Consider the following 26,142-nt stretch of genomic DNA (forward strand, 5'->3'; position numbering starts at 1 on the left):
AGAAAGAACAAATGAAGCGGAAGTTTCAAGGCTCTCTGCGAGGAATAACAGTATAAATAACCGAAGACGTCTTGTAAACACTGCGGTCATAACCCCGAACATTAAACAGCCCCGGTGGCATCTGGCGCATCGGCCGCCGCGGGCTGCTCAGGGGCAGTGAGAGAGCCGGGTCCCAGGCTTCTCTGCCTTGCTTCTCTGTTTATCTCAACTTAATCTTCCCCTAGGAGCTGTTCCGTAGCCTGGAAAATGTTTAAATTAAAACCCAGTCCGCCGGAAGTCGTGGTGGGAGCTAAACGCGCCCGCTAACCGCAACCAAAAGGCAGGCATGCAGGTTTGTTGTTAGAATTAATTAGTGGATTATTAATATGAAATGTAGATAATGTATGCTGCAGAACTCTGAAAATCCTGAAACACACCCTAAGGGTTATGGAATTTACATCTTCCATAGCTTCTATTATTTCTTCACTAGTTTGCAGCCATACCCACACCTGGAAGGTGACGAAAGGTGGAGTTTACTTTCTCGCCCCTGTCAGCAGTCAGACTGTGGAATCCATGAAAGCTGGATTTCCTTTTTCTGGTGCGTTTTTACTCTTGAACTGTGTAACTGTGGATAACTTTAATACTGCCCATTCTTTGTTTACAGTTACATAATTTCTATTGTCCTTAAAAGTAACCGACATATTTCCTTTTTAAGGTTTCAGTAAAAAACGTAACCTGCATCTTCATTATGAAACTCATATGCAATTTTCTTCTATCTCTAGAATTTAGATTGATGTTTAAAAGAATCATTTTCATTATCAAGCTTCCCCATAGTTTCCCACTTTTCTATTCCAAATATTTTTAAAAATCACACAAAAATGTCAGAGCTTTTAGCAATATAAAGAAAGATTTATTTTCAAAAGTAGCAAAACTTGTTTGAAAAAAATATATATCTTTAAGTGAATTACTTTATAAATGTGACTGTCAAAGTCAGCTATCCTATGATCTACATTTTACAACATATTGTACAAAAGATACATTGATAGGTTCTTATCTATTTATACATTTATAATTACATATTGCACTTGGACCAGCAAGGCTTGCAGAGTCATTCACGGTAGAAGTTAATAAAGTTAAATAGATGGGAATCTTTGCAAGTACAATTGATCTCCTCTGGTTTGGAAACGAATCTCCTCGTCGTTGTAAAGTGTTCTCGCGGGGTGGGACAGAGAGAGGAGCATTGCGAGGGGGAAGCAGAGACAGAGAGCACGGAGGGCAGGGGTCGCCTTCCCGGGGCCCGCTCCCCCCGGGAGCGCGCCTTTCCCAGACTCGCACCTCCAAGGTCAGGACGCGGTGGTTCCACATAAGCGGCTCGCGGTCACCACTTCTTTCAGGTCACTCTCGGGTTTCCCGGCCACCAAGAAGGGCCACGTCTGCGGGAAAGAAGAAGGTGGAGGAGGTAAGTAGCCGTGGCGGAGGGGTGGGGTAGGCTCCGGGCCAGAGATGAAAGGAGTGGGGGCGGTGGGGGCAGGCAGTGCACTGGAGAGACCGATTGATTATCTCTGCAATTTACTCGCGGTCCTAGCGCACCCCGCGGCTGCATAAAGCAAAAAGCTGCCTTGGCGCCAAGTCACAGCTCGACGTAGTGGTGGTGCTGATGGTGGTCTTTTAGAACGAGAGCCAAAAGGGCTCATACTGGGCTCCTTGTGAGACCCAATGCAGGAAGCCCTGGGCAAGCCGAGAGTGGGTGGTGCTGTGGCACTGCCTGGAAGCAGACGCTCTGGCAGCCTGAGCGGGGAAGCCCAGAATGACCTTGTGCCTGCTGGGCACCGAGTTCGGGGCGAAGCTCCCTTCTGGCCTCTCTTCTGAGGTGGTGGTCGGGTTTCAGGGCCCTGTCGCTTCCATCGTCTTTCATCACCATCTATTTCCCTAGCCCCGACTTTCGTTTCTTCCATCGCAAACAGCGGCTTTGACTACAACTTCTAAATTAATCACCACCTCTTAAGGAAAAAAAGAAAAAAGCTAAAAAAACGACATTGACTTTTAATTTTAAAAGATCGTCTTCGTGCTGGACTGAGAAAGCATGCTTTCTCTTCCTTTCTCCGGGCTGTTTTATAATAAACTTCATTTAAGTTTCTTATTCAAAGATGAAGAGAGTAACAGTTGTAAATATTCGAGGCAACACTTTCATTTTAGGTGAAGATTTTAAAAAGCTATTTACTCATTGAAAAAAAAAAAAAAAACCCAAACTTTCAGTTGGAGGGAAAACTATTTTTCATGGCAAAATGTAGTTTTGCATCTTCTTCTCCCTCAGTTCCAGAAACCAATTCGGTGAGAAGACAATTCAGACCTCTCTCACTACTGCTCTAGTGCTGGCTGATAAGACTTGCCTTTTAAGAGGAAAAATCTCTCATTCTTATCATATACAAACAGAGGTCCTAGTAAGTTGTTATTATTGTTTTTCTTTAGATCCTAGAAGTTTTAAAATAAAATCAAATAAAAAAATTAAAATGTATTTCTTAAACAGTAAAATGCATTTGAGAAGAAAGTAGACTCGATGATTATCAGTTTTTTTGTATTAAAAAAGTTAGGCTCAATGGGCATTACTTTTTAAGATAAAAGGTAACTTTTCTTAAACCTTGGATGAGAGTGACCTATTTTAATATTTATTAAACTCATACTAGTGAGGATTTACTGATTTTGCTGATAATAACTGGAACTTCTAGGATTTAAAAATACTAATCCACTTATAGGAGAAGCACAGAATATTTAAGCGGTTGGGGGCTTACACTGACAATTTAGGGGGCCATAGATGTGTCCTTATCTAATGGTCCTAAATATGCTTGTGAAAGAAACGGAGGTGGGTGTTTTTATTTACAAGGAAAGGAAAATCAAAATCCACTCTCAGCTAAAAGAAGAAAAAAGGATTAATAAAATGCCTCCTCTGCGTGAGGTCTTGTCAGTGTTCTCAGTTCCGCAACAGCCACTCCACCCCAGGGAGGATGGCTTTGGAGCGGGCGCGAGGGATCCCTCCTCTGTGCCAGCTCAATACACTTGCAAACCTTTAATTGGGCTGCCACGTCAAACCCTTGCATAAATCACTCCCGCTCCGGGGGCTGGTAGGGCAGAGAGCGAGGGCCGCGTCTAGACCGCCCGCCTCTGGTCCCTGGAGGCTCTAGGCCCGCGGTGGCCGAGGTGTGTAAGTCACCGCCACGCCCGCACCCCCACTCCCAGCCCCGCGCGCACTCGCGCCCACCGCTGGCGGGACTGCGGGCGCGCCTGGACTGCAGGATAGCCTGGACTGCAGCGGCAGCCCCGGGGGCACTCACCAGGTTGACCGGGTGAATGTACCCGTTCTCGTATTTGTCGTTAGCCAGGATCTGCCTCAAGTGGGCGATGTAGCTGGACGCCAGCCTGAGCGTGTCCAGCTTGGAGAGCTTGGTGTCCGGGGGCACCCAGGGCAGGGTGGTCTTGAGTCTGGAGAAGGCCTTGCTCAGCACTCGCATGCGGGCCCGCTCTCGCGCGTTGGCGGCGTTGCGCTGGACCTGCTTCCCCTCCTGGCTGACCCCGCTCAAGGGGCTCTTCTTGGTGGGCGCCTTCCTCCTCTTGCCCAGGCCGCCGCGGCCCTTCTGGGGAGACCCATTCTCACAGTTGGAGCTCTCCTCGGTGCTCTCGTTGGAAGTCACAAATTCCTTGTTCGAGTCCATTTTCAGCCCGTCACATTCCAACATCTCCACCTCTTGAAGGTCCTCCACATCGCTGAGGGAGCCGGTGGACATGTTTGGGGGAGTGGACGAGAGAGAGAGGGAGAGAGAGAGAAAGAGAGAGAGAGAGAGAGAGAGAGACAGAGAGAGAGAGAGACCCTGAAACCAAGGGGCCTCCCGAGTGTGGCGCAGCCACCTCCTGTTGGGAGCTGGAGTTGGGGTCTGGTTGGGTTTCACAACCCTTTCCCCTTCGCAGAGTTGTGAGAAGGAACCTAGGGGACTTCTGCAGCAGAGGAACCGGCTCTCTGTTTCCCCACTCCCAGAGTCGTGGCCGTAGAGGAGTGTGAGCGAGCGCTGAGGAATTTGGTGGACACTAGGAATTTATCTGGGGAATAGAGGGGCGGATCTTTGCAGCCAGGGGAGGGGCCTGCCAGGCCCCAGCAAAGCGCTTAGACCCCTTTCACAACCGGAGGGAAACTCACTGCACAGACCCTAATTTGCAACTTGTAATGTAAATCAACTCAACCGCATCATGTACTTACCAGCCACCTTCTCCCAACTGTGGCCGGCTGAGGAGAATCATGTCCTGTCCATCTCTAAAAGGCCTTCTTTCCCTCTTAAGACGTCACAGCTGGTTGTTACTGAGAACTTTAGAAAAATGACTAGATCCTTTGGCCCTTTCTGGGCCTTCCACCTAGGAATCTCACAAGCACTCCATGCCCTCTCTCCTCCCAAGAAAACACGAGTTAAGATACAGGGAGTATCAACTGCATCCTGCCAACATCTCATAAAACTCCAAGGCTTTACCAAGATCTCCTTCCACCTTCCCCAGGATAAATGAAGACAAGTGCTTCCTAGAATCTTTATGGTGATGGAAAAGTAAGTATAAAAAATTTCACATACACCTGATCATTTTCAAGACATCAAAGGACTGCTTATGTGTACACAAACATACTTGATTTGCACGCTCAAACCCAACACACACAGCTTAGTGGGAGTGGGTAGGGAATGAGATAGGGCAGTATGAGTGTGTGGAAAATATTATGTTAGTTGATCATCTTTTCCTAATAAGTGGAAACTTTCCCCTCTTTTTTTTTCTAGAAATGCATTTAATATTGCCTTGAGAGTCTTAGTTGCTCTCAGACATCACCTTGTCTGGCACTTTTTGTGATGCACCATCCCTTTCAATGCTGCTGTCTTTGTCCTCTTCCAGCCTCTTTGGTGCCAGTGTTCCTCACATGAAGCTGACACTACAAAACACAAAGCAAGATTATCCTTTTGAGAAAGGTTCTTTTCCATCTTTAACCCCAGCTGGAGCCATCTTTCCTAGAGAATAAGAAAGTCTCTTGGGAAGTAGGTAGAAAATCACAGGGAAGCAGAACCTAGGGATTGGATGAAATTGATGCAATGAAACCAGGGAGACCGAAGGTGTAAATCTCTCTTCAATTTCTTTGCCAGGTTTTCTTCCCTTGCAGGTAGGCATTGAAGTTGGGCTGGAGCAAAATGTGAGAGTGATTTCTGAGTGGTTGTCTTAGGGTCTAAAGGCTTCTCCTACATTAAGATATCATATCTCTAATCCTAGGCTCAGCTGGGAATTCACTAACCTCTAACGTTTTGTTTTGCTAGCAGGGTCTTGTTTGCTTTCCCCCTATGTTGTAAACTAAACAGGTTGTCAGCAAATCAGTCTTTATTAATGAATTAGTGACCCCTCTTCCATAATATCTTCTCTGAGGATCCAAAATTTGTTAATCACCAGTGTAGAGATTTATGAGCTCTCTTATTTTCTGTTGTTTGTGCAGGTGGAGATTTAAATGACCACATCCAGTCTAAGATTTATTGTGAGAATGATTGATGTTATAAACCAGGAAAGGACTCTTCCCACAGCAGGGTTGACAGAAATATCAAGTTGAAGTTGCCTTTGTCTTCACGTACAAATGACCCGGTACTACAACACAGAAAGTATAATAATTTCATCTGAAGTTCAAGACAGCAGTAAGAGAACACCCAGCAGGCCTGTTAAAATTTTCTTTACTAATTCCCCAACTAGTTTCCTTTGATTTGCTCTCCCTTCTCTCAGTCTTGGTAAAACATGAAAGTTAAAGTTATTTTTAGAGTAAAGAGCTCTGTGAAAATGGGCATTGGCCAATACTTTGTGAAATGTGTGTGTGTGTGCGTAGCTACTAAGATATCTGCAAAATAACTACAAATAATTAATTTGGGCTCTGGAATGTGATAATTATTATAAAAATCCAAACTATGGCCTTACTGCATACCAGGCTATTAAGCTGTGATTTTTCTTGTTGGAGCCATTTTTTTTTTTTTTGGCTCTGGTTCTCTGTTACACCTTAGTTAATGGACTGCTCAGGCTGTCTAGGGGGATAACAATCATAGTACTACATACCACTGAAAAGATTTCTGTTGTCTGTATGTTTTTCAATGTTGGAAACTTAAAAGCACCAATTTCTGGAAGCGTGTAAAACTAGCCTCATGTCATAGGCTGGTTTTTATGCTTAGCAATTATTTTTCTTTATAGCCATATAAGAAATAATTAAGTCTCATGTCCATTTATCTTGCAGTGAGACGTTTAGGCTGAGAAAGGCTAGTGGGCTGATAATACATTTTGGAGTGTTTCTAAAATTCTGTAAAAGATGGCTTCCAGTTTGGGAGTAAGATTTGAAGAATGCTTGCTTATGTATCTTGATTTGAAGTCTTGGAGAAAGAATATTCACATGGAAAATACTTTTTTCTTTTAACATTTTGTGTCTATCCCTGCTAATAAACACTTAGGGACAAATGGGTGGGGCAAATGACTTCTTGTTGGATTCTACTGAGCAAATCAGTTAAGCTGTAACTTAAGCTGTGCCAAATTCTCCCAAAATGTAAACTGTATTCTGTGAGAAGAGAAGCACTTTTGAGAAGCTGTGTTAACCCTTTTGGTATGTTGACTAGTTCTGTTCCAAAGCATGACACAGAAAACTAGTGATTTGAAAGTATGAGATCATTTCTAAAAGTTCTTACCTGACTTTTAAGAAGCAGTTATGCCCCAGAGGCATCTGGCCAATTTGCTGCTCACTTCTAACAATTTGTTTTGCAAGAACGACTGTCTTTGAAAGATTTTAGTGCTAAGGAAATTTTATCTCCGAAAGCTGTAAAATGAAGATTAGGCATGGAATGTACCCTTGAACTTAAATCCTGGTTTATCAACGGATACATTTACAGGAAGTTCAAATTTGATTCAGTTGCACTTGGATGGAATAATTTGCTTCTTTTTTTTATGAGAAGGAAAACATCATAGGCTTCCTTTGAACTGACTTCACATGCCATTACATAATCTTTCTCAGGGGAAAAATATGCCTTTAAATTTAAATTTTAATCCTTTTCTCTTTCTACTCATCATTTGGTCAGGAGAAACATAGGCTGGCAAATCGGCAAAACTGCCCATTCTCTTTTTTCTTCATTTCTAATTAGCACCTCCAGATGTTTTATTGATTTTGTTTGATGGTAACTACCACCACTTCAAACATTTGCCAACTTTCTATGCAAGTTGATGCCTTTTCTTTTTTTGACGGAGTCTGTCTTGCTCTGTCGCCCAAGCTGGAGTGCATTGGCACGATCTAGGCTCACTGCAACCTCCATCTCCCAGGTTGAAGAGATTCTTATGCCTCAGCCTCCCGAGTAGCTGGGATTACAGGTGCCTGCCCCTACGCCTGTCTAATTTTTGTATTTTTAGTAGAGGTGGGGTTTCACCATATTGGCCAGGCTGATTTCATACTCCTGACCTCAGGTGATCTACCCACCTCAGCCTCCCAAAGTGCTGGGATTACAGGCATGAGCCACCGTGCCCAGTCAGGAGCCTCTTTTTTGATTTTACATAATTATCTCCATACCCTTTGTTGGCTGCTGATTGATTATTGTCTATCTCCCACTTATATGCTTATCAAAATCTGACTTTGTTTCATTAAATTTTAACTTTATTTCATAAAGTGAGCATTACCTCTCTTTGCTCATTCTAAATTATAGTGGTGCTGGCCTGTTACATTTTGGCAGCTAAAGTGAATATAGCACTAGTGAGCTTAGTGGCTAGCTAAGAAGGTCAATAATAGTGATGCTGGGTGTTGCTGCTACCTTTACCTGGCACCAGCTGGGAGATGGTATAAATCCTGGATGGTATAAATCCATTCAGTAATCAGAAGTCTTCTGCATGCTCAGTGTACCCTAACCCCCTCTTTTCACATTTAATTCAGTGAATTGTAGATAAGATGCCACAGTGCTAAGATTTAAAACTGGCAAATAACAACAATAAAGTCTAGAGAAAGATTCTGCATGGTTCTTTGAATCCAAGAGTTAATCTTGCATTTCATATGTTCCATTATACAGCTTTAAAAGCAGCCAAGCCTATGTGCTTGAAAGTCAGAGTTTACCCTAAGGTGTAAGTGGGCCAGAGAAAACTCAGGCAGACCAAGAGAGTTAAAAATTTTGCAAAGCCAGTTTAATGTCCTCCTAAGTTGTCTAATACTAGAATAATTTTATTAGACTCTGTCAGTGTTAGGAAAGAGAGAGAAAAGGACTGAACGACTCCTGAGTCAGGTACCATGCAAGGACCTTTGTCTCCATTCTCTTGTTTCATGTATTTTCTCTCCTTTCTGTTGGCACTGCTAAAGAAAGGGCTGCCACATGAAATGAATATTGTATTAGAAATGTATGCCAGAGACTTTCCCCTGTAATAAAGTTTTAGAAAAACTGGCTTGAGTGATGACTAGTCTGTATCTTAAAATAAAGCTTGAAAGCAAAACCTCCCAAGTTTTCCCAAAAAGAATAAATCTTCTAGGTTGTATGGGAGACCCCTTTAATGCACTTATATGTTACGTATAGTTTATTGATGGGCATAAAAAAATACAGGCCAACTTGCTGTCAGCCTCCTTCCTGTATGGAGGCACTGGAATCAAAGGCTCCTTTGGGTGATTATCTCTTTGGGATTATTTCCTTGTAGCAGGTGCTTTCAGCTTTGAGGAACCAAGAGTTGCAGGAAAGTACTGAGTGTGAATCCTGACTTTAGGAAGATGAAATATTTCCAGGCGATGAAGCATTTTAAAATAGAGACACAAAGTAATAGTTTGTCAGAATTGGATGGGGCTGAGGACCAAGGAGGCCATAAATAATCACAAACTCTGTTCCAATGAGATGTCAGGGACAGTACTGCCCACCTAACCCTGTGTCCTGATTTGCCTCGTATAATTCCTTCTGCTAAGTCACATTGCCATGAATGGTTTTTGCTGTTTGAATAATTATAGTAAATGTGAGAAAGTTTCTATTCTGTTATTCCCTATTTAGAATATGTAACCATTGATCCCTAAATTATACAAAATGAGATAGACTTGAGCTGTCCTGGGATATAATGCTTAGAACCCTGTCTAAGATGGGTTAAGTAACGTAATCGCCAGAAGGACTTTGTTAAAATAAAAATCTCCTCTCTATCATAGAAAACTGATGGGCCATCTGAGGGCCACTCATTCAACTAACATATCCCCAAATCTGCCCTCTTTTCACCATCTCCTCTGCTAAATACTGGATCAAGTCACTCATGTCACTTAAATGATAACAGTCTCTTAAAGGGTCTTTTTGTTTCCATTCTTGTCCTCTTAAAATCTATTGCCAATAAAGTGTTTCAAGTCATTCCCCTGCTTAAAATCTCTTAAAGCTTCTCGTTGTGTTTAATATAAAATCCACACTTCCGATTGTGACTTGCGTGAGTCTGGTTTGCTTGCTACCCTTTAACCACGCCGGCCATGTCTGTGCTCCTCCAAGACACCACACCCGTGCCTCCCTCAGCACCCTTGCCTTGCTGATTTTCCTGTTTGGATGTTTTTGTCTGGCTCTCTGCATGGCTGAGCCCTTAGATTTCAGATCTAAGCTCAACTGTCATTTTCATGTGAGAACTTTCCTGAGCATCCAATGAAGAATATTTTTGTTCCATGATTCTACTTTATTTATTAATAATAAAAAACAGTAGCTAACATTTACTATTTACTACATACCAGGCACTGTTATAAAGCCCTTTCAAGTTTAACAAATTTAGCCCTAGTAACAATTTTATAAGGTAGGAAACTTATAGATGAGAAAACTGAAACATAGAGAAATTAAGAAACTTCTTTAATTCATAAAATTAGTGTCCTAGTCATCTATTGCTGTGTAATACCCAAATTAGTGACTTAAGTTATTATTATTTCTCTTGGTTCTATGGGTTGACTGGACAGCTGGGTGGTTCCCACATGGGGACTGTCACAGTGTTGCAGCCAGAAGGCATCTTACATGGTTAGTCATGTAAAGGCTGGACTAAGCTGAAATCAAAGAGGATTTCTTCATTCACACATCCAGGCCTCAGCTGGGATGGCAGGGGCAGCTAGTTCTGGGCTGGCATCTCTCTCCAGACAGCCTCTCCATGTGGCTTCCTCAACCTGACAATCTTAGGTGGCTGAAGTTCTAACACAGTAGCCAGCTTCCTTCAGAGTGGGCATTCCCCAAGACTCAGATGGAAGATGGAAGTCTTCTTATGACCTAGCCTTGGAAGTTACACAACGTCACTTCTGCTTCACTCTGCTGGTCAAAAGCGAGTTCTGGGGCCATCCCAGATTCAAAAGCAGGGCTTGTATAAGAGCATGAATACCAGGAGATATGGTTCAGTGGGGGCAGTGAGGGGTTGGGTGGCGGTCATCCTTGGAAGTTGGTTACCACAGTGCATAAATGCCAGAGTCTGGACTAATACACAGACAACCTGACTCTTGAGCCTTCACTTTAAACTACCATGCTCTAAAATTATTATTTTTAAAAATTTTGTTGATTTTGTTATTATCTTTCTGCCAACCCCTCTCTAATTATAATCAAAGCTTCATGACTATAGGGACATGATGTGTCTTGCTCAGTTGGGCACTGAGAACCTAAAGCAGGGCTAATATATAATATGTACTTTATAGTTGTTGAATGAATGAATGAATGAATATCTTATCTTTTTAAAAAATTACTCAGCCCCCAATGTCAGGTATTTTAGATTTTCACATTTGGAAGGTACACTGTAAACTGTAAAGTATAATAATTATTTAGGGTACTAACAAACCTTCAAAACACGGTGGCTCAGATAAGCCACAGATTTACTTTTCTTTTTCATATCAGTGCAGACCTAGGCAAGTGGGTGACTCTGCTCCGCAAGGACACCCAGGGATCCAAGTTTTTTCTACCTTGTTAGTCTCTCATCCTTTGGGGGTGACATATCTGAGTGAAGCCAGCTTACCTTCACCAGCCCTGAGGAGGTGGGAAAAGAGGATGGGAGGCAAAGAGATTCCTTGTAATAATGGGATCTGAAAGTTATACATATAAGTTCCACCCCCATCCACTGGCCTCTTTAGCTGCAGGGGAATTTGGAAATATGGTTTCTAAATATGCTGTGCTAAAACTTAGGGTTAGGGGGAATCTATTAGAAAAAAGAAGAGGAGCCTGTTCATAGAATCTGCCAGTGTATTTATAGCATAAATGATAAAGTTAACTATAATGTAAAGACCTGAATCTTTTGTTTGACCCTGATGTAAAGTTTACTTTCTGTATAAGCTAGCTTTATTGTTTTTATGCAGATGACAGTTCTCTGTGAAATTATAATTAGTCAAAATCTAGTGCTAATGGGCTTCAGGTCTCATTTGGAGCTCAGAATCAGTTGAAAAACATTTAACAGCTCACCTCTGGCTACATGTTTGAGGTCACACACCAATGTGAGGCATTCCAACGAATGTTGTCATTAACTTACCTTCAAAATAACAGCTTTATAAAATTACTGCTTTTGAGGCTGGACCAGTAGAAATGTATAGGTTATATTTACTAACAATCATTGGTACTCACTAAAGCCCTCCAAGTTGTTTTACAAGAGTTGAGAGCAGCTCTTCAAAAAAATTGCTTTGTCACTCAGGCTGGAGTGCAGTGGCACAATCTTGGCTCATTACAACCTCAGCCTCCCGGGCTCAAGCGATCCTCACACCTCCTCTTCCCAAGTAGCTGAGACTACAGGTGTGTGCCACTATGCGTGGCTAACTTTTAAATTTCTTGTAGCGATGAGGTCTCATTATGTTTCCCAGGCTGGGCTCAAACTCCTGGACTCAAGCAATCCTCCTGCTTTGACCTTCCAAAGTGCTGGGATTACAGGCAGGAGCCACCACACCTGGCCTGACATATTTTCAAGGTTTGATAGTAGGGTGCTGTTCTAGTCACCTTAGGCTGCCATAACAAAATACCGTGTGGCTTAAACAACAGAAATCTATTTTCTCACAGTTCTGGATGTTGAAAGTCCAAGATCAGGGTGCCAGCATGATTAGGTTGTGGTGGGGGCTGTCTTCCTAGCTTTAACTTTAACTTCATTTAACAGCCTCCTTCTCACTGTGTCCTTACGTGGCCTTTCCTCTGAGTGCATACAGAAAGACAGGCAGAGAGAGACAGAGAGAGAGAGGAAGAGAGAAATCTCTTCCTCTTAAAACATCACTGGCCCTATTGAATTAGGAACCCCCTTTAAGACCTCATTTAAGTGTAATCATCTCCTAAAAGTCCTATCACCAAATACAGTTACACCGGGGGATGGGACTTCAACATGAATTTTGGAGATTCACAATTCAACCCATAAAATTCACTATTAGAAATTATAACCAAACAATGTTTTTGTTTTATTATTATTCCCAACTTTCCGCCTATTCAGGATTAAGAGAAGATACGCTTAGGACTCTTCTCTCATTTGAATATTTACTGTAGATTTTATACCATTGGCAATAATGGCAACAACAATAATCCTCAAGTATTGGTTGTCTTGATTTTCCTTTTTGAGGAATCATTAGGATGAACTGTACGTCTAGATTCATGATCTGTGATGGGGGCGGGGAGGTCATCTGATTCTCGTTCCTAAAATTTGCAGAGAAAGGAGGACTATTCTTTAGTTAGAAGCTCTAAATCAATTTTAAAGAACCATTAGTAGAAGATTTTAGGAATTCTTTATCTAGTGCATTTAAGTACACCACACTGCTCCCACACAGCAATAGACATGGGTTAGATCAATTTACTAATAACATTTGCCAAATGATTTTGGTGGGTTACTCCATAGACAAAACAAACAGTTGATGGACTGCACTGGGGTCTTTTCAACTGGTCACTCTGACATATTTTAGATAAAGCCAATATTATTTTAAGGTAGAATGTTAAGCAGATACTACACTTCTTCCTCTCACATGAATAAGTGAATTCTTTTTCCTCTCAATCTAATTGCAAAGCCATCTACAGTGAAATAACTTGCCCAGGAAGGATAGGATTCACACTTCTCAAATGAATTTGAGTGGAAGAGTAAACTAAATGTTGGATGGAAAGTATAAAGCTTACATCTTATCAAATTTTAAAACATGAAAGTCCTTAATAGAATTATGATTTTCTGTTCATTTTATATTTTTCTCTTAAATTATTGCCATGGGAAAATACTCCTGGACTGTGAACCAAAGGACCAGGTCCAAGTTCTGCTTATACATGTAACTAGCTGCATGAACTTGGATGAGCTCTCTAACTTCACTGGGTCTCAGTGTCCTCTTTAATGTCCTGACAGCAGGGATGGGTTCCATAGGGTTAATTGAGATGATGCATACAAAGGGATTTTGTTTAGTGCTTAACATGTAGTAAACATTTATAAATACTGGTGGTTGCTGTAATGGTAGTTGTTGCCATCTCTTAGGCCCTTTTTAACAGTAACATTCCATTTTTTTCCATTTCCATTTTTGGCTAGGGGTAAGGTTTTATAGACAATAACAGGGGTAAGATTTCATAGAATTTAAGACTTTCAGCAATAACAAGATAATAATAATAACTCAAAATGAGTAAAAGATGATAGTCATATGTTTGCATCATGAAAAAACATAGACTTGCATTGGATCTTTTATGGAAAATGGAGACAAATTTGCTATTGCTGATGAGGGAAGCCCTCAATCAACAAACCCACCAAATAAACAAAAATGTCTTTTAAAATGATGCTGTTGACACTTTGGGAGGCTGAAGTGGGAGGGTCACTTGAGGCCAGAAGTTTGAGACCAGTCTGGGCAACAAAGTGAGATTCTGTCTCTGTGAAAAATAAAAAAATTATCTGGGTGTGGTGGCATGTGCTTATAATCTCAGGTACTCAGGAGGGTGAGGCAGGAGGATGACTTCAGCCCAGGAGTTTGAGGCTGCCGTGAGCTCTGATTACACCACTGAACTCCAGTCTGGGTGGGAGAGCAAAACGCTCTCCAAATAAGAAAAATGATGCTATTGAATAAAAACTTCAAACTTTTAGAAAGAAGGAATAAATAATCCATGCCTGTCTAATAAGAATATTTACATATGATTTCCCATTAAATGGGGGCAGATAATAGAATCATTAAGCCTCCATTTCAGTCTCACTTAAATATATACATTTTATTTTAATTTTCATATATGCATTCATATTCATATATATTTTCAAGTATTAAAAATCACCTGAGAACTGAACCAGTTATGGCATGTATTGTTTATCATTTTGTCTTTAAGAAGAAATTTAAAAAATTATAGTATATTGTTATGTCATAAAAAACATTGAAAGGCTTAAATGTTTCACCTTCAATTTTTCTATTTCTACCAAGTGACTCTACTTGATTCCAATTATTTTGCATCCTTTTCTCCCCCTTTAATTATCTTTTACAAGGTGTTCAAAGTCTGTGTCTTAATGATGAATAATCTTAGAATAACTGTAGTTTATCTCCTCATGCCTTGTGGACATTTATCCACTAGATCAAAAGCTTCATGGACTTCCCAAGCAATAAACAATTAGCCTTAGAAATTTTACATAAACCGTTTAGGTTAGGCAGCATTTCCATTTTCCCCCCTTATTTTTAAATAACTTTTCTCACTGTGGAAGAGACTCTTGATCCGACAGATGTCTTTTCTTTTTCCCTTGGACTCTTTCAGTTTGTGTTGTAAATTTTAAAAAAATCCTTAAAAGACAACATGAATATAATATGCTTGGTAAGACGTGTTCTTTTTTTTCTACAAAAATTAAACATTGACATATAAAAACAACTCACATTGTAAGGGGCTTCCATCTTTCATACTGAAAGTGTTACTGACACATACCAGGTGAAACGAGTTAAAGAGTAATTTTATCTCAAAACGTCTGCAGATTTTTTTTGTCCTTCACCTATACAAAATGACAAATAGGAATAAAACATTCTTTATCACATCCTAGAATACTCATGAATTTTTATATCAAGTGACTGATGTCTATTTTTCAAAAAATATTGTTTTCGTGACATGAAAGAAAAATGTAGTATACACTGGGCTGATGGCTGTTTGTAAGATGGCAGCATACTTTGTCATCCCACAAATTTTTCGACAGGAAAAATGTTGAGAGGGACGATATCTTTTTTGACTGCTTGTTTCTGAAATGTTAAATAAGCTACATTAACATGCTTCACTTACATTAATTCCAAATATGCAAAACCATCAGAGGAATTTTCATCATTAGGATAATCCATGCCAATTTCTTTTCTCCAAAAATATAAAGATAACAGAGAAACTGGTATTTTGGGAAAGAGCTTAAATTATCTAAACAATTGCCTTCCTTCCTCCCTCTGCTTCACAATCATTGTAAGTTCTTAAATATTCTAAAATATTTTAGCTTTCTTTTCTCATATTTTAATGTTTGGTCTGGGCCAGATTGAGGTAAACATGCTGTTTCACTTACAATTACATCCAAAAGAGTGGGATCACTTTGTCTAAATCATCTTTTTATTTCTAGTTTCTATAGTTGATTTCCTTTGACGGCATGCACAATGTTAACTTCAGTTAACAGCTACCATTCCACAACCAAACTCGACTGAGAGTTGTAAACTTGTGGAAACAAAAAAACTTAAATGCCTCTGACAAAAGGGAAAAGGATTTTTAAAAAGGTGGGCAAGACAAAAGTTATCATGAGGGCTGTGGGTAACTCTATAGTGTAAGTAGCTATTGACCTGTCTACCAAGTTACTGAAACCTCTCCCCAAGCTCCAGGAAGGAAAATAAAGTGTTAGTAGAAGTTTCCTGTAATCCTTCCTCATTGTGACATAAGATCCCTTGGGAAATCTGCTGCTGTTGTTGGATTTCTCTGCTTCTATGTGGAATAGTGGTTATCTTTCCAATGCCATATTCTAGGCCCCTTAGCGAGTGGTCCAATTCATTCTTACTCAGATACCATCTTCATCAGCAGGTCTTCTCAAATTGCTGTGTTTTTAAAATTCTACTTTCACTTCAATATGGGCACATAAACAGTGTGTAAAGGTTACAGTTTAGCACACTGGAGCTCTTTCTTCAAAATGGCAAACAGCATATAGATTGCATTAATTGACTGAAAAGAAAAAATTAACCAGACTTAGTATTTTAGGGATATTATGACAGAATTTCACTTTTTAGCAGCTTTTTGGAAGTATAATTTGCATACCATAAAATTATCTCTTACAATTCAATGATCTTAGTAAGTTTTTAGAATTGTGAACCATCACTACAGTACAATTTTAGACCATTTCCATTACCCCAAAAGTTCTCTCCTGCCCATTTGCAGTTAATCCTCACTTACCTAGCCCCAGGCAATCATTGATCTGTTTTCTGTGTCTAAACATTTGCCTTTTCTAGACATACTATAGAAATTATAAAGTACATGAATCAGAGTATGTAATCATTTGTGTCTTCCTTCTTTCACTTAACATGTTTTTGGGGTTCATCTATATTATGGCATATATGTATGTGCATTTTGTTCCTTTTAATTGTTGCATGGTATTCTTGCATTTCAATTTTTAACCAGATATTTGGCATATTATGGAAACACAGATCCAGCTAAAGGACAGCATTTTTGACTTTAGTATTAAGAACTATATATTAAGTGTTTTAAAGAGAAACAAAATAAGTACTCTCCTTTCACTTCTGAAAACCACAGTGGAGTGTGATGACTACTTCTTCCAGTTCTTACAACACTGTAATTTGTTGTGGGAAGGTTATAATAGATAGACCAACTTTTTCTTTCTATCAGTAATTCCTGAGAAAGAAACTATGTTACTACCATGATCTTTTCATGCAGACACTGGCTTGGATATATTATTTCTGCTTCTATTCTGGGATTATATTAGGTATGAAGAAGGAGGAAAAAACTGAACAACAATACAAGATAGAAAGCAAAAGCTTAATATTATGCACCAGGAATATTGAGACAAACTACAGCCATATTCAACATAATGGATGAATCATAGAAGCGTGCTTAATCATATGAATATTGAATGAAAAATCAAGCCATAGACTACATACAATATGATTGTATATTGTATGTGATAAAACTACATAGAAACATAAGGGATTGTTGAAAACCAAATTCAGAATGTGATTTTATCTAGGGATTTTAGGGGTATGTGCCTGGTGGAGCACAAAAATAGATTTATAGGTGTTGGCAATGTAGTTTTTGTGTTGAATGGTGGTTCTGGGTGTTTTAAATGAATGGTGACGAAGGTGTTTGTGTGGATCAAATATTATGTAATTTTGTACTTGTATGATATAAAACCATGAAACTCAATATAACCTCATAAGTTTTATAAAATCATTAATTATACCTTCTGGAATAATGTAGAAATGGATTTGTATTTATGATGATGATAGCCATTCTTTCATAGTACTGAATTATTTCCATTGTTAACATTCAAAAGAAAATCTACAGTCCATTCTCCAGCCATATGCCAGGAAGAATAAGCTGTTGAAAGTGATAACCACAGACCAAACACTTTTTTTACCCACTTGACTGAATACATTTGGGGTTTACCACTTTAGCCTTTGGGACTGAGTGTTAAGTTATTTTTTCCATTCACCTTTTGGGATTTTTCACTACTCATTAAGCACCTCCATTAGAGAAGAGGGAAAGGGAAGGAGAGGAGGTGAAATTCAAAACGCTCAATGTTATTTCAGTGTTGGTTAGCAAGTTGTACTGGTGAGAGTTACGGGACAGACACTGAAATTAATAGCCATACCAAATACTTTGGATTATCTGTGAAACTCACTATCTATTGAAAGGTGTTCTTTAAATAGAGTTACAAACAAAAATAGGCCTTTTGGATGGGTTCTGCATCAAGTGACAGAAAACCCATTTTGACTTAAGAAAGAAGTGGGGAATTTATTGGCCCGTATAGGTCAAAATTCCAAGGATATAGTTGCCAACTATAGAGCTTAAATTATTAGAAATCAGTCCACATTTCTCTCTGCCTTCTTTTTAATTTTTATTTAATTTTTATTTTTTGAGAGAGACTCTCACCTGCTGCCCAGGCTGGAGTGCAGTGGCACCACCACAGCTCACTGCAGCTGCCCAGGCTGAAGAGCAGTGGTGTGATATCAGCTCACTGTAGCCTCAACCTCCCACACTTAAGCGATCCTCCCACCTCAGCCTCCCAAATAGATGGGACTACAGGTGCACGCCACTATGCCTGGCTAATTTTTATATTTTTTGTAGAGATGGGGTTTGGCCATATCAGCCAGACTGGTCTCAAACTCCTGGGTTCAAGTGATCTTCCCGCCTTGGCCTCTCAAAGTGCTGGAATTACAGGTGCCTAGTCTTTATTCCTAAAGTGCTGGAATTACTGTGCCTGGTCTTCTCTGCCTTCTGCTGGTTGACTTCTGTGTCAGACCGCAAATGGCATTAGAGTCACTGCCTGATGGTCCAGACCTCTTCCTAGGCATAGCCTTGGTGGGAAGAAGAGGGAATGCTCTCCTCTTTCAGCTCCAGCAAAAGGTTTGCAGCTGTGAAAGGCCCACTGGACAGCACAGACTTAAACCTGAACAAATCTGTAGGTTACTTGTTCTCTCTAGTCTTTCCCCCAGGCACAGATGAATGTTTTGAGTATGTCATATCTTTGACCCCCACTTTCACCTATACTAACTCTTGTGATCAGAATTCTTTCTTTCCCAATATTCTGAACTTGCTTTCGTAAGGCCACTGTCACATTTCTAATGAAAAATAGCAATGGCCTTTTTCTTGGTTTTCATCCTCTTTGTTTTTTTCATACAGCATTGGTAGCTGGCTTATTATTGGTTTATTGTAAACATTTTATAGTGTTTACCACCAGTTTACACAAAGAGTGCATAAGTATATTTTTTATGGTAAAGCTTCAAATAAAGCAGAATCAAAATGAGAAAGTTCCACTTCACACTGCTATTCTACGCCTCCTTTTCTCTCCATGTGGTGGTCAAGCTTAAAGTCCACCAAATACTTATAGTCTATGAATATCTATCATCTATCAATTAGATATATAGACATGTGCGTGAGTATATATTTTACATATATTTTATAATGTTTTAAATTTTCTTCTTACATGTTTGGAAACTTAACCACACATATATTATTCTGTGATTTAATAATAGGGCTTGGAAATCCTTCCATGGTAGCAAGCATAGATCTACCTTTCCCAATGGTTGTGTAATATCCTGTGGTATTACATCATTATTTAATCATTTCCTGATTGATAGGCATTTAGGTAAACTTTTAAAAATGTTATTTCAAATAATGCTATATCACTTTCCAAGTCTTTAATTAGTAGTTGTACATGTATGGTTGTCCAATTAGGTTTTCCTCTGGATTTAAATCCTGCAGTTCAGAAATGAATCTTCAAATGCTTTCTGGTCATTTCCTTATGCATTTATCTCACAGGCAGCATGCTCCAAGCTAAGCTCTTTACTTTCTCTTTCAAACTAACTCCTCCATGTCAACATTGATCATTGATGAGAAGGAAGCCTTGGCTATTTGATAAGAAGAAATAATTGGGATTTCAATGAAATATTTGAGAGAATTTTGATTGAATTAATTTGAAATCATTACTGAATGTTAGATAATGTTTTGTTAAATTACAAATTTTGATTTATTTGTTGTATAAGTAGGGTTTGCATTAATAAAACCATAATATCAATAAATTGATCAATATAAAAAGTACAAACAATAGGAATTATTCCTGTCCAAGCAGGACTCTCCTTAAATATATAAAATAATGCTATCAATACCCATAACAACTCATGCTTATTGCCTGCCCCTCAAGCTCCTTTTTCATTTAGCAAATATTTATTAGTACCTTCCATGTATCAAGTAATGTACAAGATTCTGTGGACTTTTATGGTTTGCATGTCTCTTGTTCATCTCCATCTCCATCTTATTCTTTGGGTTGAAATACAAGGCACAGCATCTTGTTTCGGCCAGCAGGCTGTACTTGCAAGCTGCAAATCAACAGATGAAATGCTGAATGGGCATTTATTTTCTCCTTTCATTTAACACACATTTTGAACTGTCACATTTTCCTGTTTTAGTCTGTTTTATCAATTTAGATTTGTGCCTTAAATAAAACAATTGAGTTTTTTTGGCTGCAAAATAGCCAGATCTGAAGCCAAAGGGGATCCTTAGTTTATAGTGACCTTTCTCTTCTTTCAGTGAACTAGCTGCTGGAGGGAAATGAGTAACTATGAGAGGCAGAATAGTACAGCTAGGTTTGGTGCCAGATGAATGGATCATTCTCCTCCTTTCTGGCTGCATGAGCTTGGGCATAATTAACCTATGTAGCTTCATATGCTTGTTTTGAGAATGATGTGAAATTGTACAAATACACACACACACACAAATTAGCACATCTTAAGTACTCGATAAGTATTAACTCATTATTACATGCTCTATTCGTGCTTCCTGTACATTCCAGGTTAGAGGTCTTTTTCTGCCATTTTTTTAAGTAAAATATATTATTTCACTTATTTAGATGTATACCTTAATTTAAACTTTCTAGAGAAATCATCATTCTCTGTATAATGTGAACTTTTAATGAATTGTCAGCTACCAATCCCAATTCTATGTGCTTGGGCAAACAAAGTTACCATGGAAATCTCTGTATAACAAAAAGATTATAAAACCCATATAATTTATGTGTTTTAATAAACAATGACTAAAATGTGAATTTCAAGGCAATCAAAATATTTGAGATTTTAAAATACTTGAATTTTTGCCATAAAAGAATTAGATCCACAGTGTTGTCATAATTTTGATAAAACTACTGAGCTGTGTTATACATGTGATAGATATAAAAACACCATTCTACATTTAAAGAAGTTCAAAGCAAAGAAATATATTTGAAAAATCTGGATCCCATGCCTCTTTAATGGACATATTTCACTTTGATAATATTATATTTTACAGTTCTTCAACACATTTGGTAATTTCATACAAATATAAATTTTATATGATCCTTTGTAACAATACTTTCTGCATCGGGTGTTAAGTATTTACAAGCGTACAAACTCATTTCTCAATATTAACCTCCAAAAGTATTATTTTCATTTAAAAGGTGGTAAAATAATTTGTACCAAGGTGCACAGGATTAGCTGTTTTACATTCACTAATTACTTGCTTATTAAAAGCAAATTTAGCAATTCAAAAAACCCTCTAATTTGAAGGAAAAGATTTACTGTGTACCAGGTGGGTTGAGGGCTTTACATGCATCATCATATTCAATCTCATAATAATATTTCTAAGTAGATAATATCTCCCTTTACACACATAAAACCAGTACTTAGTAAGATTATTTACTCAAGTTCACTCTTTCAAAGCAGGAAGAAGCTGATGAAATCCAAGTCTTTCTGAGTGATATTTCTCCATTGCCTCACATCACTTCCTAATTATCTGCTTGTGGTAGAAATATTTCTTAGTAGAGAAACTTCCAAATGCCTTTATTTGTTAGGTGGACTGATGTTCTCTCAGAGATGGATTCTTGGATCTTTATAGAATTGTTCAAACTATTTCTTTTCTTTAATTTTACTTATTTATCAACAAAATTTTAAATATTTATATATTTATTTTTTAGAGACAGGGTTTCACTCTGTCACCTAGGCTGGAGTGCATATTGCAGCCTTTAACTCCTGGGCTAAAGTGATCCTCCCGCCTCAGCCTCGTGAGTAGCTAGGACTATAGGCACACACCACGACATCTAGCTAATTTTGAAACTGTTTGTAGAGACGGTGTCTTGCTGTGTTGCCCAGGTTAGTCTTGAATTTCAGTCCTCAAGTGACCCTCCTGCCTCAGCTTCCCAAAGTGCTGGGATGCCCAAACTATTTTAGGGACTTGGCTTAGTATCTTTGTAATATGTGTAGATAGCTACTAATTGCATAAATATGTATATTAACTTATTAATTATGTCTCTATTTACTTGAGTTTAAAAATTGAGATACTCCTGTTCCCAGGGGTACAGACCATGGACATAGAGCAAGCAAGCTTCATTCTTCTCGAGCAACACCTACTATAGGAGACAGAAACCCAGGATGGATTCTTGATACTTCTTCCTGTCTCATTTTCCACATTAGATAATCCATCACCAATTTCTCTTAACTCTACCATCTAAAAATCATTGGAATACATCCATTTCTTTCATCGTTCTAGCTAACACTAAAGCTGAAGCTACCATTATACTTCACCCTGATAACTGCAACTGAGTTAGTACAAAGAAGTCTCTCCATATCCTTTCTTGCCCACCTGTATTTATTCTCTGCGATGCAGTCAAAATAATCTTTGGAAACACAATTCTAATTAGCTCAGTCTTCTGTTTAAAACTCTTTCCTTTCCATTGCATTTAAGTTGAAAACTGTCTTAGTCCGTCCAGGCTACTATAACAAAATGCCCCAGACTGGGTAATTTAGAACCAATAGAAATTTATTGCTGACAGTTCTGGAGGTTGGAAAGTCCCAGATCAAAGCATCAGCAGATTTGGTGTCTTTTCCTCATAGATGGCACTTTCTGTGTCCTCATGAGGCAGAAGAGGCAAGGAGGCTCCCTTTGGCTACTTTTATTAGGGAACAAATCCCATCCATTAAGGCAGAGCTCTCATAACCTAACCACCTTCTAAAGGCCCCCTCTTAATACTATTGCATTGGAGATTAGGTTTCAACATATGAATTCTGGGGAGACACAAACATTAAAACTATAGCAAAAACCAATACTGGTTTTTGGTGGGAGATAGACTGAGTGTGGCACATATACTTATTTATGGACTAATACAATAAATTGGTTCTGATAGAGTGGAGTGCTGCTATAAGGATACCTGGAAATGTAGAAGTGACTTTGGAACTGGGTAATAGGCAGAGGTTGGAACAGTTTGGAGAACTCAGAAGTAGACAGGACTATGTGGGAAAATTTGGAACTTCCTGGAGGCTTGTTGAATGGCTTTGACCAAAATGCTGATAGTGATATGGACAATGAAGTCTAGGCTGAGTTGGCCTCAGATGGAGATAAGGAACTTGTTGGGAATGGGAGCAAAGGTGACTCTTATTATACTTTAGCAAAGAGACTGGCAGCATTTTGCCCCTGTCCTAGACATCTGTGGAACTTTGAACTTTAGAGAGGTGGTTTAGGGTATCTGGCCCCGATGCCTTTGCTGTTCCAGCCTTTGGGCTTTGGAGTGTCTGAACCGACTCAGGGCAGAAGGGATTCCCCAGCACAGCACAGCCGTTGTAGCAAACATGGCCAGACTGCTGCTTTAAGTAGGTGCCCAATCCCATTCCTCCTCACTGGACTGGACCTCCCAACCAGGACCTCCAGCCGCCCCTGCCCAAGCTCTCCAGCCAAAACAGATCTGAATTCCCCTGGGACAGTGTGTCCAGAGGGAGGGGCGGGCCACCATCTTTGCTGTTTAGGCAACTTAGTTGTTCTAGCCTTTGGGCTTTGGAGAATCTGAGCCGACCTGGGGTGGAAGGAATCCCCAGCACAGCACAGCTGCTCTACCAAAATGGGACCAGACTGCTGCATTAAGTGGGTGCCTCACCCTGTTGCTACTTACTGGGTGGGACCTTCCAAACAGGGCCTCCAGACACTCCTGCCTGAGTTCTCCTGCTGAGAGACATCTGAATTCCTCCTGGAACAGCTCTCCCAGAGGGAGAGGTGGGCCACCATCTTTGCTGTTTGGGCTACTTAGTCATATCAGCCTTTCGGTTTCAGAGTGTCTGAGGTGACCGGAGGCTGAAGTGGACCCCCAGCATAGCATAGATGCTGTAGCAAAACATGGCCAGACTGCTTTTTAAAGCAGGTCCTGATCCCAGTCTTCCTCATTGGGTGGGACCTCCCATCCAGGATCTCCAGCCACTTCCTACAGGTGTCTTTGGGCCAGCAACAGGTCTGTAACTCCCTGCGACAAAGCTTCCAGAGGGAGGGGCAGATTGCCATCTTTACGTTTTTGCAGTCTTCACTGGTGACACCTTTAGGTTCTGGAAAATCCAAGGTGACTAGAGACTGGAGTGGGCTCCAACCATACCACAGCAGCCCTACAGAAAAGTGGCCAGACTGTTACATGAGTGGCTATTCCCATATCTCTTTACCAGGCAGGTCCTTCAGGCCTGGGCCCCCAGCCACCTCCTGCCAAAGCTATTGAGCCAATACCAACTCAGCAACTATCTGGACGGAGCCTCCAGGGGCAATTGAAAGCCTCTTGGCCACTTCCCCTGCAGTGGAACTGTCCTTGCCACCTCAGACTAACGAAAGAGCAAAGACCCTAAGTGCCTTATCCATACCTCCAACAAGTTGTAGTCAGCCTAAGGAGAGGAGGCCAGTCCATTTCCCATAAGTCCCACACACTTCCCATGGCTCATCACTAGACAGGGAACCCCTGGGTTGAACTCACAGCACAAACCCTCCATCTTGCTGACTGAACTGCGTGATTGCTGACCTGCATCTCTCTGGGATGGAGCCCTCAAGAGACAACCAAATGGCCCATGGCCACAGCCACTACTAAGATCTCTTCCTCTGCTGTCTCTAAGCTGGGGAAGGAACATAAACACTGAGATTGTCCAGAGCTACAGTGGGCAGCCCAGGAGTGCCAAGTTGTGAGCTACAGGCAGCACTCAAGGGGGAGAGGAATCCACATTTTCAGATAACTGAGAGGGAACATGGCTGCAACTGTGAGGAAATATAGGGGAGCCACACAACTGAGCAAGAGTCTACTAACTGAACAATACACCTCGGTGTCACCCACTGGATCACATCCAAGGCTTCAACACCAAAAATACCTCACTGACATACCTCTGAAGCCAGAGGCAAGAAGTCAGCTTCAAATAGAGACCCTACACAAAGCCCTGTTTCAGTGAAAACATCCAAAAAAGAAGTCTATTGACCGTACTCAGTGTACACTGGAGTTAAAGGAACACCCACACACAAAGAACTCCAGTAACTCAAATGGCCAGAGTGTCATATGTCCTCCAAACAACTACACCAGTTCTCGAAAAAGAGTTCTTAACCAGGCTGAACTGGCTGGAATGACAGAAATAGAATTCAGAATATGAATATGAACAAAGATCATCAAGATTCAGGAGGATGGCAAAACCAATCCAAGGAAAATAAGAATCAAGATAAAGTAACATATTTGCTGAAGGATGTATAAAAAAGAAACCAATGGTTCTGACAGAGTTGAATAACAAAATATAAGAATTTCACAATGTAATCACAAGTATTAATAGCAGGATAAAACAATTTGAGGAAAGAATCTCAGAACTTGAAGACTGGTTCTCTGAAATAAGACAGTCAGACAAAAATAAAGAAAAAAAATAAAAAGGAATGAACAAAACCTCTGAAAAGTATGGGATTAGGTAAAGAGGGCAAATCTATGAATCAGTGAATCTATGAATCACTGAAAGGGAGGGGGAGAAAGCAAACAACTTGGAAAATATATTTCAGGATATAATCCATGAAAACTTCCCAAACCTTGTTAGGGAGGCCAACAGTCAAATTCAGGAAATATGGAGAACTCCTTCAATATCCTACACAGGAAGATTATCCCCAAGACACATAATTGTCAGATTTTCTGAGGTTGAAATGAAAGAAAGAATGTTAAATGCAGCTAGAGAGACAGGGCATGTCACCTACAAAGGGATCCCCATAAGGCTCCCTGTCACCTACAAAGCGATCCCCATAAGGCTAACAGTAGACCTCTCAGCTGAAACCCTACAAGCCAGAAGAAAATAGGAGCCAATACTCAACATTCTTAAAGAAAAAAATCTTCAACCAAGAATTTCATATTCAGCCAAACTAAGCTACCTAAGTGAAGGAGAACTAAGATCCTTTGGAGATAAGCAAATGTTGAAAGAGTTCATTACTACCAGACCTGCCTTACAAGAGAGCCTGAAAGAGGCACTAAATATAAAAAGGAAAGACTGCTACCAGCTAATACAAAAACACACTTAGACACACAGACCAGTGTCACTGTAAAGCAACCATACAAACAAGTCAACATAATAGCCAGCTAACAGCACAATGACAAGATCAAATCCACACATATCAATACTAACCTTGAATGTAAACAGGCATAAATGAGCCACTTAAAAGGAACAGAATGGCAAGCTGGACAAAAAAGCAAGACCCAATGGTA

The 26,142-nt window shown here is 40.0% G+C and overlaps 1 protein-coding gene and 1 long non-coding RNA gene across 2 annotated transcripts; one reads left to right on the forward strand and one right to left on the reverse strand.

Annotated features, from left to right (window-relative positions):
- Window positions 1-321: 321 nt before the first annotated feature.
- Window positions 322-8,426, forward strand: LOC117097509. The gene is made up of 3 exons (XR_004442972.1): window positions 322-1,438; window positions 3,726-4,562; window positions 5,483-8,426. It is a non-coding gene; the product is annotated as an uncharacterized LOC117097509 (long non-coding RNA).
- TCF21 (transcription factor 21) lies at window positions 868-4,034 on the reverse strand. The gene is made up of 2 exons (XM_033235409.1): window positions 3,309-4,034; window positions 868-1,412 (listed from the first exon to the last, which is right to left on the reverse strand). The coding sequence occupies exons 1-2, from the start codon at window positions 3,756-3,758 to the stop codon at window positions 1,323-1,325; spliced, it is 540 nt and encodes a 179-aa protein (XP_033091300.1). The 5' UTR covers window positions 3,759-4,034; the 3' UTR covers window positions 868-1,322.
- Window positions 8,427-26,142: the final 17,716 nt, after the last annotated feature.

This window comes from Trachypithecus francoisi, unplaced genomic scaffold (assembly GCF_009764315.1).
Source record: "Trachypithecus francoisi isolate TF-2019V2 unplaced genomic scaffold, Tfra_2.0 Lachesis_group15, whole genome shotgun sequence".
NCBI classification, from domain to species: Eukaryota; Metazoa; Chordata; class Mammalia; order Primates; family Cercopithecidae; genus Trachypithecus; species Trachypithecus francoisi.